The following is a 12,661-nucleotide window of genomic DNA, read 5'->3' on the forward strand; positions in this document are numbered from 1 at the left end:
AATGGACAGTGTACAGCAGCGAATCCCTCCTCAGATGTTTTGTTATGGTGTCAACTAAAACCAAAGCCCAGATCCAGGCTGGGCCATTGTGATCTTTGGATTTTATTCCTTGAACTTGAAACACTACTTGGCTTCTACCTACCAAATTATTGTATTTAATCCACGCCTGCTGTATGTGAAATGAATTGATAATAGCTCAGTTTTGATAATAGAACCCAGTTTAAAGACTTTACGCTATAAAACATGAAGCAAAGCTTGAGATAAACACTATTTGTATTTTGAAAATTTAAAACAAAGATTCTTAAAATCTTCCAAGCAAAGAGAAACCACTTTGGAGTAATACCATGCACTGTAGACTGACCTGCTAAACAGCAAATTGTGATGAATTATCTGATGGGTGGAATTTTATCAGTTCCACACAATACAATAAAAACACTGGAATGATTCGTGACCTGCCAAATACAGAGGAGTAACTCTAGCCAAAGCATCCCTTCCTTCTGCCAGAATCTACCACTAATTAATTTTCCATTTTTTAAAATGGGAACAAACAGAAGTGATAAAATGGTTTCTGGCAAGCTGAGCCTGAATTGATAAACTGTGGAAAAAATCTATCACATAGACAACACAAAACCAGATGAAAACAGAAAGTTAAAGGTGAGCATACCAGGCAAGAATTCCTATCTGGGAAAAAAAAAAAAAGGAAAAAAATCCCACCTTTCAATTCAGAGAGAAACTGTCTTTCAAACAGAAATCTCAGGAAAGTTAAAAAAGTAGATCTAATAACCACTTATGAAAAAGTTACAGAAAGCTGCCTTAACCATTGCTGTTAGGTACCCAAAAAATACTACACCCAATGGCTTAGATTGTCTATCTTACTCCAGCTCTGTTCAGTGCAACAACAGTGCATGCTGCACAAAATCAGATTACCTTTGCATCTTCAGATATTCACAGACTGCCTAAACCAAACAACTAATTTAAGCCTGGCTGCAGTATTCCTCTTGTAATGGCTGCCAGCCCAGGACAGCATAGACAAGGTGAAACCTGCTGAAGAGTCCTTGCAGAGCTAAGTTTCAGGGGGTGAAAAGCATCCAAGAGTGGAGGTATTTTCTTCTTGAAAGATGTGCTCTTGCTAAAGCTGCTTCAAGGCATTTGGAGTAAATATAGGGTAATGTGAACAGAAAGTCTTTTATGACACAGGACCTACGTTTCATCAGTCCCAAAACACCAGTTTCAGAACAACAGTTTTCAGGGGATCAGCACAGACAGTCCTTCCTGAGTAAATGGGAGCTCACTGCATCAAATTATAAACAAAATCAGTGTAGTAAATTCCCGTAGTCACTCTCTGTTGACAAAAGAGCAACTAAATTTTAGCTTCAACTCAAATTTGTAGCAGTTATTGTTGTCAAATACTGAAGAAAATAGATCTGCTTTAAAAGAGTACTGTAAAACTCAGATAAGCATGCAGGAATTAAGAAATTCAACTAATCTTCCTCCAACGGTAATCTTTAAGCTATGAATCAGTATGAAATGGTTAACTACTGTACTTGAACTCGGTAACACTAAAAATAAAAGGATATAACTTTGAAGTAAACAGGGAAAAAACAAACTTTCCTGATTATTCACCTTGATTCACACTTTATAGAATCATAGAATGGTTTGGGTTGGAAGGGACCCCGAAGATCATCTAGTTCCAACCCCCCTGCCATAAGCAGAGACATCTTCCACTAGACCAGGTTGCTCAGAGCTCCATTCAACCTGGCCTTCAACACTGCCAGAGAGGGGGCATCCACAGCTGCTCTGGGCAACCTGTGCCAGTGTTTCACCACCCTCATGGTGAAGAATTTCTTCCTAATATCTAATCTGAATCTGCGCCCTTTTAGCTTAGAGACATTCCCTTTTGTCCTATCACTACACACCCTTGTGAAAAGTCCCTCTCCATCCTTCCTGTAGGCCCCCTTCAGGTACTGGAAGGCTGCTATAAGGTCACCCCGGAGCCTTCTCTTCTCCAGGCTGAACAGCCCCAGCTCTCTCAGCCTGTCCTTGTAGCAGAGGTGTTCCAGCCCTCTGATCATCTTTGTGGCCCTCCTCTGGACCCGCTCCAACACATCCATGTACTTCTTATGTTGGGGGCTCCAGAGCTGAATGCAGTGCTCCAGGTGGGGTCTCATGAGAGTGGAGTAAAAGGGCAGAATCCCCTCCCTCGACCTGCTGGCCACGCTTCTCTTGATGCAGCCCAGGATACGGTTGGCTTTCTGGGCTGCAAGCGCACATTGCCAGTTCATGTTGAGCTTCTCATCCACCAGTACCCCCAGGTCCTTCTCATGACTATGCAAGTCGGTGTTATGCACTTTTTATTGCACTAAGCACTGCTGGTTTTCTGTAGTAAGGCTAAAACATTTTCAAGGCAGAAAAGAATATAACCTGTGAAAGTCACATGGCAAGTGAAGAATCGAGAGTGTATTGAAATGGTCCTTGAGGCACTTGAACTCAATGGGCGTGCTCCAGGTTAAAATGCAAATAGACCTGCCACTGTTTTCTCAGAGTGCAGAAAGGGACTACTTGAAACATTCAGGTGTGACAATGGTCAAATCACAGTAAAATGACTTCTGCAAGGAACAGTGAGTTTTTGGCTGAAGATACGTTTTGCTTTCTCTACTTTCTACGAAATAACTTTGATTCTGAAGGGAAAACCCATAATATTTTACTAACAAATCTAACAAAACCAGTTACCATTATTTCTCCACTCTTCAACCACCATGTGCATAAGGCTGCACTTAGAGCACGAGTCAAATGAACACTGAGATTTGGTATTAGCATTTAGCTCCATAATAACCAGTTAGAACACAAACTGCCCACAAGAACCAGCATAACATGCTTAAGACAAGCCTATGTGGCCTAAACCAACAATTTTTACGGTATAGCGGCCTGACAATGAAAATCAAATGAGTTAGAGAGTGTTCCCCAGATGAGGTCCTTGTTACGAAAGAAAGAATAAATACTAGAGAATATTGCCTCATCAAATGAAAAAAGTTAGTTTGGGTGACTGTGTTTAGCCTTTCTCTTCTTGAACTCCTCTGACCCTTACAAACATTGTCTGAATTCACGTTTCTAAAGTCTTCTCTTCTTTTCCTTTCTTTCAGTCAGCTCAACATCCTTGACAGGCTCATAAGTGTAGACTACCCATACGTACTGCCAGATTTCTCTCTGGCAAAGTGTCTTTGGGTTGAAAAAAAGTGTAAGCAGTCAATGTAGTAAGAAATAAGTAACAATATATTTATAGCTGAGAGGTAAAGTGCACACAGTTAATCTAAGCCTTAGGAGACCTGACTTAGTTCTGCATAATTATAGGAAACTTTAACAGATATCTAACAGTGTGGCATGGGGAATGTAGTTCTTTAAGATAGTGCTTTTTGAATACTAATTTCTATGTGAGTAATTTCAGATAAGTAATTTCTCCCTTTCTGTTCTAGTTTTCTACTCTTCGAAGCTAAACTACTAGTAAGATTAACTGGCAAGTGCTATGATGAACTACTTAATATTCAAAAAATACTAGAGTCTTTTAGGATTGTAATGATATACAGGTGCTGGAAAAACTATTTCATGTCAAAGCTACATTTAGCTAAGAAGTTTTCACCCTGAGAGAGAATACACAGATTTTTTTCCTGGACAATGGGCTGAAATATTCTTTGCCATTTGTGGCATTACTGAATGATGGCCCGTTTCAGGACTTTTCAGACGTCAGCAGTAAGGGCTACTTTCCACAACAGCACTCTGACTGCAGGAGATAAAAGACTGTTTATTCTTTTTTCCCAGGGGAGGAAAAAAACCGACAAAAGCAGGAAGGCAGCAGTAATGCAGAAATCTGGAGGTGATGACAAAGGGTAGGGAGAATGGAGAAAGTTGTTCAAATAAATCCATTCTGGCCAAAATCAGGCAGGTGACAACCAAGTATATATGACATTCAACTGAAGTGCAAGTAATAATTTTTCAATTTAGTAATTAAATTTAAAATTTCTTTGCGTGTGTTAAAAAGTAGTTTGAAATAAAGAACACAAAATGAAGTATTTCAAATTTTTAGAACACAACCTGGCATTGTTTTCCCCAAGTGCACTATACGACCCTTAAAGAAGAAAGGATACTGCACTTGTTCAAAAGCATTGCTGCTGCGCTCTGTGAAGTACACTTAACCGATACCGACACATTACTGCTTCACCTTGACATCCTGCGAGCAGTCAGAGCTAGCCGAATAGCAAGCTGGTATAACCCCTGGCTTGGCGAATATTTCAGTTAGCGACAAATGGTAAAAAACACCACCTGAGAACAAGGCGGATCTTAAAACGAGAACTGCTTAACAGAATACAGTGAATGAACATACGGATTTAAACATTAACTGCATGAGGAATAGTTCAGTTGCACAAGCAACTAAAGAGAATTTTAACAACATTTCTCTTTGAAAGAACTAGTTTTGTTGTTCAGGTGTCTTAACTAATAAAACCCCCAACATTCTAGAAGGGACTGAATAGCAGTGAGCATGAACACACACACACTGCCCCCTGCAGCCAGGTTTCCGCTAGAGTATCTCACATCTTCAGTAATAATCCAATCAGTTCCATTTCCCAAGAAGCTTAATTAAGCAGAATACAGCTAAACAAATTGTCATTTATTCGTGGATCAAGCCTCCACCATTTGGTGGCACGCTGTCTCAGGCAATTCATTGCTAAGGCAAATACAGCAAGAGTTGCTCTCTCCCTCCAAACCCTCCCATTTATCATCATTTTGTTGGTGAACAGATCTCTTCCATCACTCTTAACTGCTCCAATTTTCACATCCTCACAAAGTCCTCCTATTTTTCATTTTAATAAATCTTTAAAACAGGAGTAAATCAGTGAAGACCTTAGAGACAGCAGCACAATTAAGAACAATTTGTTTCTTTAGAGAATTGTAACTTCAGGCAAATACAGTCTTTTAACAGATCATACCAGCCAATAAAAGGTAACTGCATTCAGATAATACCTTGGACTTCTACAAAGAGCATGTCTTCATGGTCAGATTAACAGAATATGGAGTCTGCGCTTGAGACAAATGCAAGAGTCTTTATGCAGAAACTCCAAAGCTTGGAGCATGCCACAACTCAGAGAAGGAAGCACATCAGTTCTCAAGCCACAAGACTAAACTTTCTAGTCTTTCTTCACACATTTCTTCAGTAATTTAGATTAATAAGGTTCACATTTCTTCAGTAATTTAGATTAATAAGGTTGTTTCTGTGTAGAAACAGTAGATAATATTCAGGAATAAGTACATGAAGACAGTTATAGCCAAAAGGTTGTGCTGAAAAATAGTAAAGCTTGAAAAGTGTAATTCTTCGTCCTTCTTAACAGAGTGATTTATCATCATTAAAAGGATGGATCATAAGAGGAGAAATATTGCCTATTCCCAATAAGTCATTCTTCTTCATACAACTATAAACAAACATTTTATTTACTTTTTGTTCTTCTCCGGAGAGCTACAAATAGTATCTGAAATTAAAGATCCATGTATCTAAACCACTAGCATCAGGAAGTTTTACAGAATCACAGAATGTTCGGGGTTGGAAAGGACCTCTGTGGGTCATCTAGTCCAACCCACCTGCGGAAGCAGGGTCACCTACAGCAAGCTGCATAGGACAACTCCTTCTAAAATTTTAATTAAAAGAAAAAAAATCCTTCAAAACTGATTTCAGGTTCAACTATTTCAAGTAATTCTACTTGGACAGGCAGGACTGCATACATATGCTACATGCTAGAACCTGTGCCACCCTTAAGTTTTATTTCCTTTTTGTTGTATTTTATACATAAAGTTATTAAGATCTGTACTTGGTCTTTTCCCCAAAAAATAAATTCACCAAAGCTTATTAAATAAATCTAAGCTCTAAGGTAACTGCTATGTTGAAACAGTAGCATTTTATATTGCTTTCTAAGCAGTGCTAGAAAGCCATATCAAATAATTTTAAAATGTCAAATTAATCAGAAAATAAGGTATTTTTTCACAGAACTTTGGTTCATAAACTGATTATCAGCTTAGAATTGTGAATGCAAATATTACAGGTTAATGTTTCAGCTGCTGTTATAGAGGCTGAGAGGCTACAGAGCTCCACAGTGCTGTTGCTATAGTTCCCCTGCCACTGAGATCATATCTCTTTATAATAAATAAGTAAATATACACAAAGTGTTGAGATGTACAGATATTCTTCTATAAACACAGGCAAGAGTAAACACTGCAAAGTTCCTCCTCAAAACACTCTTTGCAATAGTTTTTTACTCTATTGCAAAATACTTTTTGCAACAATCGAAAGATCGAGAAGGATACAGAACCTTGTACTTTTTTCCCCACATGGAATCACAGACAAGCATTTTTATAGCATACATCTTTAATATTTGTATTTAAGCAGCATAAATCTGTCAGCACCTATTCAAAACAACATCTTAGCACAGGAAAGGTCTAGAGTAATAGAGAAAGCTTTTAAAAACAAAATTTTAAATTACAAGAATGCTTAAAATGGACTGGCCAATCCAATGAAATGAATAGTTAGTTATCCTCCAGCTTGCACTCAAATTGAAAAGCTCATAAAAAGGGGACCCAAATTAGAAGCGTAGTATTTTTCATCTCATATGCCTCTTAAGGCAGCTAATTTCTCCGTCATTCTGCAGAGCATTGTGTGTTTACAGACTATTTATTTAAAGGTGGATTCAGAGAAGTGGCAAAAAGGTACCCAGAAAAACATAAGCTTTCATTTTTACTGAGCTGCACTGCTTTAGGTCGACCACCTGCTTCTTCAGAAAGAGGAACCTTTCGGCATTTGTCAGCCGGCTCAAGTATCTCTAAATGCTGACAAGGTGAAACAAAAAACTTTCCCTGTGCTGCCTTCCTATCTGATCTTTTGTCTCATATGTTCCCCTCAGGGATGCACGAGAACTTTCTCTGAATAATTCATAAGCACCTAGGCAGAAACCACCTTCTACTTCTGCACAAAAAGGTTGGGTAAGAAGCTGATTACAGCTGTTCTACTCTGCCCTATCTGGAAGAAAACTGGATTAGCAAAATAAAGTAATTTTCCTAACACAGTAAACACAGAATATATTCATGTATGTATATATGAAGTATATAAATAAACTTATGCATGTAAGCTGGGGAAGGCATCTTTGTAATTAAAGCTACACATTCCTTTGAGTGCAAGACTTATTCTCTATCTTTCAAAAATCCAAGAAATGACATAGCAGGAAGGTAATGAATGAACATGTACAATTCAACTTGTAGCTTGGAATTAGATAGCAGAATGAGTGGTCTTTCCTCTAGACTACCATATCCAATTTTTCTCTTACCATGAGCCACCTTTATTTCCCAGTGGTTCTGAATATTAGGCAGACGCAAACAAATTCTTTTTCTGCACTCTCTGTCAGGACTGACATAGTCTTCTTGCCTGTAGATCCTTTTTATGTCCCAACACACACAGAAGAGAGAATAAAAAGCTAGAAAAGACTGTTTCCAAAGCTATTCTGCTAGTAAGAATATAGACCCAAAGCTCAAAAGCTATGGGTCACCCGCACCAAGATTTCATAATACAATATTGTAAGTTGAGACAAAAGTACTTATGATCGTGGACTCCAGACTTACCAGCCTCTGCATGCTTTTCACATGGGTAGGGCTAATTGATAAGGCCTCTTCATACCAGCGTTTGGCTTCATCGATATTCCCACGAAGTTCAGCCACCTGACCTCTCATGTAGAGAACATAGTGCGACATCGGAAAGAGATTAGCTGCTTCCTGGGTGCACGCTGTGGCCTCAGCAGGCTTCCCAATTCCTATGTAGACTTCAGCTGTGGAAGGAATGTGAGAACCAATGAATGATTCTTGCTTCATCATACCATGACTAGATGTGGTCACATGTGCTGTATTTATAGTTTCATTTTAAGCAAAGGCTATTTTCCTCAAAAAATTTTGCATCTGAAGAGAAATTATTACATACATTATTTTAAACAAATTATTTCTTTAGGAAAGTTGCTGTTCTAAATGTAATAGGAGTTTGAACCTCTAAATGGCTGTCTTAAACACCAGAAAGCTCTTTACAGTTTTTTATTTTTAACTGAAGTCTGCAATTTTCTCATTTTAGCTTTATTTTTAAGATGTGAGCATGCCAGTATTCCAGTACTATTTAAGAACAGAAAACCCAACACAAAACAGCACACAGACATCCTTACAGTAGGTAAGGGAACACAACTAATTATGGGGTTTGCACGTCAGCAGTTAAGGAAGCAGCAGCAATTGCTCCAGCTACGAGTCACTAAATGGCAAGCCTCAATCTCTGTCCTATGCTTCAGAGCATTTTAAAATAAATATAATATTCTTTGGTATGAAAAGTTTCCTAGTTAAGTCAGCAGAACATATTAATCAGCATTCTGATTTGACACAATTTGTTCATATTTCCAAGCATTTTGTCTAAGATATACTCCAGAAGCTAAGAACATTTAACTCTGTAGCTTTTTTGAAAAAAGAAAAAAAGCAGCTACATTTAATTTAACATAAACCACTCCTGATGAAAGCAGTTGAGCAGCCTGACATGCACTTGTCTAAATCAGATTGACTATAGGTGATAAAAAAGGTTCAGTAAGTGATTAACAACGAACTAGAAGTAGTATTTGCCTTCAATAGCTCTTATGATACTCTTCAACACTGCTATTTCACTACCCTGCTGGATTATCTTAATCTCTTGTGGAAAGAGTGGGAGAAGAGAGGAATGAAGATATACTAAATGCAAGAAAAAGATATTAAAGGTTCTGGGTTGGGATATCTACTTCTTTTACATTGGTATAGATCCTGGAAAAACAGCCTCAAAGTAATTGTAAACCTGTACTCCATTGTACCACACTGCAGGAGTGTCTTACAGATTAAATCAAAACAGCAAAGTGATCTATCACCAGTGCTCAAGACATGCTTCTCACTGTACAGTACGGGCCACCCATCTTGGTTGAAAGGCTGTCAGATCAGAATCTCACACTGCAGTAGTAGATGTGGCATTATGCCTAAAACTCTGAATGGGACCGATGTTTGAGTGCCTTTAAAGTAGCTTTCTTCTGAGATAACTGCATCAAACAGACTTCATAGCATCCCTAACTAGTCAATTTCAGTACAGCAGGGAGTATAAAACTTAACTTGCAGGTGGTACCAGCTACGAATATTCATAATTATTTTAATCAGTTTATAACACTAACAAAAAACAGACTTTCAGTAGCAGCTGGCGAGTAAGCACAGTTTGAAAGTCCTACTCATTGTCTATTTTTTTAACTGTTTTTTGTATGGTTGCTGGAGTGATTTTCTTGCTCTAAGACCTGATCCTATTGATGGGAGAGCAGACTTTTTTGTTTTGGTTTTTTTTTTTTTACCATTATTTTGCTTCTCAGTTGACTAAGTAATTTCACAGAACACATTCTACCTAAAATAAATAGTATGTCCATGTGGATGTATGTATTAATGAAGTGTATTTTTAGAAACTAATGAGATTATTTTTGATGGAAAAATGTCCACATGAGCAACTAACACACAAAATTGCAGATCCAGCAACACTTTTTTTCCCCCTCTAACACTGAAAGAATCACCTCACCCAGTCAGAGATGGTATAACTAAAGAATAGCAAACCTGGAAGATAATAAAGGGATAAAATTTTGAAATAAAAATCTACATTCGGGAGCAATTAAATTTTTCTAGGATTTTACTTTTACTAACTGTTGATAGAATCCAAAGAGCAAGTTGTAGCCCTAATTTGAGAGCTGAACATACAGCATAAAATGTGAATTGTACAAAGACTTTTTTTTTAAAAAAAAAACCCTCTAAAATATTTTGGAAAAGCTTTGGGTACTTCATTCTTCAGTCTTGAGTGCTCTTCTAAAACCTACATGGTCAATATTACTACACAAGAAACAAGATTTTCGTGAGCATAAAATACACTACATTATTTAAACGCTAACAATTTGAGGTCTCCTGGTTTTCCTGTCTCTTCTTCAGCATCACCAGACTTGAAATGCTCCCAAGCTGCCCAGTGAAAAGACACTTAGCAAAAATATAATTTACACAGACTGTAAAAGGTACTAAGTAAAAGCTGTAATTCTTAGCAAATAATATGCAAAAAGTAAAAATTACTTGAGTAGGTGATTGTCTGCTACCACAATAATTCTAGACTGAAAAATAATCAGATTGGCTAATTTAACCAACTGCAGTTGAAAATCTGTATTCCTTGAGAGGAAACAAGTATGGTAGCAATGGCTTTTAACACTAGCCAATAGAGGCTGCAATACTGCTTATAACTTTGTCTTGTGTTACTGTAAGAGATACTAAATCTTGCTGTCCTGCTTACCAACAGAGTAAGCAGAGAAACTTAACAGTTATTAACAGACATTCCTAAAAGTATTAAATTTAAACAAAATAATTCCTTTATGGTTAAAGTTATTAAAGAGTTATTTTAAAATAACTTCCTTTTCTCTACCAGAAGTTATGCCACCCCAACAGAATATACAGCGGGCTTTTTTAAAAACTATGAATTGTGGTTAGGTGTTAAGCATGAAAGTTCATTCAACAAATTCTGAAACTGAAGGAGAGCTGTTCATTCTGAGATAATGACTTCGAACTGAGTAAGAATGTTAAATTCAAATAAATCAGTTGTGGAAAACTGACAAGTGCCAGCAGACTTTGTAGGAAAATCTCAGAGGGGAGCAGCATTTTGAAAAGAAACCAGGTGCCAATTCTGATGTGCTCTTCTCAATATCTCCACCTAGAGAACGCCAAGAATGCTTTCTGGCTCAAACCCTTCCAATGCTTACACTTGCATTTTATTAAGAAATCAATCTATTTTCTAATCAAGTTGCATAGCAATATTGAGTTCAGTCTTGATGCATTTCTCAAAGGACCATCACAGACATTGATCATTTAGGGACAGGTCTGGTTTTTAATAGTGAGTTACTGAAGAATGTACTAATCGCAAAAGTAATTTTGTTACACCTTTAAAATAAGCCTGATTTTCCACGTTTACACTGTATGCTCAGAAATGAAAGGCTGAAACAGTCCATTAATAAACACAGGATGAAAAATTAAAAGCCAGTTACTGTGAGCAAAATAAACTTCTCTGGACTGAATGCCATGCTCATTTACACCAGTAACAGCTGGAATGACGCTATGTATCACAGAATGGTAGGGGTTAGAAGGGACTTCTGGGGATCATCTAGTCCAATCCAACCCCCCTGCAAAGCAGGGTCACCTACAGCAGGCTGCACAGGACCTCATCCAGGCAAGTTTTGAGTATTTTCAGAGGAGACTCCACGACCTGTCCGGGCAGCCTGTTCCAGTGCTCCATCGCCCTCAGAGGGAAGAAGTTCTTCCTCATGTTCAGCTGGAACTTCCTGTGCTTCAGTTTGTGCCTGTTGCCCCTTGTCCTGTCGCTGGGCACCACTGAAAAGAGTTTGGCCCCATCCTCCTGACACTCACCCTTCAGATATTTAGAAGCAGTTATAAGGTCCCCTCTCAGCCTTCTCTTCTTCAGGCTGAACAAGCCCAGCTCCCTCAGCCTTTCCTCGTAGGAGAGATGCTCCAGTCCCCTCACCATCCTCGTAGACCTCCGCTGGACTCTCTCCAGTAGCTCCTCATCTTTCTTGAACTGGGGAGCCCAGAACTGGACAGAGTACTCCAGATGGGGCCTCACTAGGGCAGAGTAGAGGGGCAGAAGAACCCCCCTCAATCAGCTGGCCACACTCTTCTTAATGCACCCAGGACACCATTGGTCTTCTTGGCAACAAGGGCACACTGCTGGCTCATGGTCAACTTGTCGTCCACAAGGACAAGCATTTTCTCTCTTTTTCACATCATATATGTTAGTCTGGGTAAATATATTCCACTAAGTTTTGCTTGTATTAGAACTTATTTACATAATTTTTCCATGTCTTTGTAATCTAACAGGAAGAATAATTAACAATTTTTGTATTTTAAGATTTAAAAGTTTGTTAAGGATGCCCCCGCACACACTAAGAAGTAAAACGCTGCACAACCATACAGGGAGTCAAACAGTTAAATATGGCATGAGTCTCAAAAAGGAAGAAATTTCCCAATAGTAAATCTTCACTTTTATTTAAAGAACATGTGCTGTAAGCAAGGCGTTAAGTATTTTTCTTGCTGTTTTCTATGTAATTAACCCATATATACTGACGAAGATGCCTTCCAGAATATCTGCTTTGTATTGTGCTTCTGGGAGAAAACTTTATTCTGAACGTTCCCACCGTAAATAACCTTTCTCAAGGCTCAGGACATTTACTGTCGCAGGACAAGTAGCTGAACAGCAGGATCCCTGAACACTCTGAAATGCAGCACAAATCACCAGTCTGAAATATCAAAAACAGGATCATTCCAAAGTGGAGAGGAAGTAGACTTCAGGTTGCACTACGTTCTCTGAAGGCAGACAGAGGCTCTCTTTCATCTCTTGTTTTTTTCTTTCATTGCTCCCCGCACATACAGAGTCAGAGCACTTGTCATACTTTGTTGTGTCCTTCCCCTGGATCTTTAACACTTTAGTTCATTCTCCAACCCAACTCTCTCCTACTTCCATCCCATGCTTCCTCCTGCTGGGAATCAACAATATGGCCTACAA

The 12,661-nt window shown here is 38.4% G+C and overlaps 1 protein-coding gene across 3 annotated transcripts in view; it reads right to left on the reverse strand.

The window, feature by feature from the left end:
* TTC7B (tetratricopeptide repeat domain 7B) overlaps positions 1-12,661 on the reverse strand; it is a 150,704-nt gene that overhangs the window by 22,895 nt on the left and 115,148 nt on the right. For all 3 annotated transcript variants that reach the window (XM_075426370.1, XM_075426369.1, XM_075426371.1), the window contains one exon: positions 7,651-7,853. In XM_075426370.1, coding sequence (XP_075282485.1) covers positions 7,651-7,853 — 203 coding nt within the window. The remainder of the gene's footprint in view (positions 1-7,650; positions 7,854-12,661) is intronic.

The sequence above is a fragment of the Opisthocomus hoazin genome, chromosome 7 (genome assembly GCF_030867145.1).
Source record: "Opisthocomus hoazin isolate bOpiHoa1 chromosome 7, bOpiHoa1.hap1, whole genome shotgun sequence".
NCBI lineage: Eukaryota > Metazoa > Chordata > Aves > Opisthocomiformes > Opisthocomidae > Opisthocomus > Opisthocomus hoazin.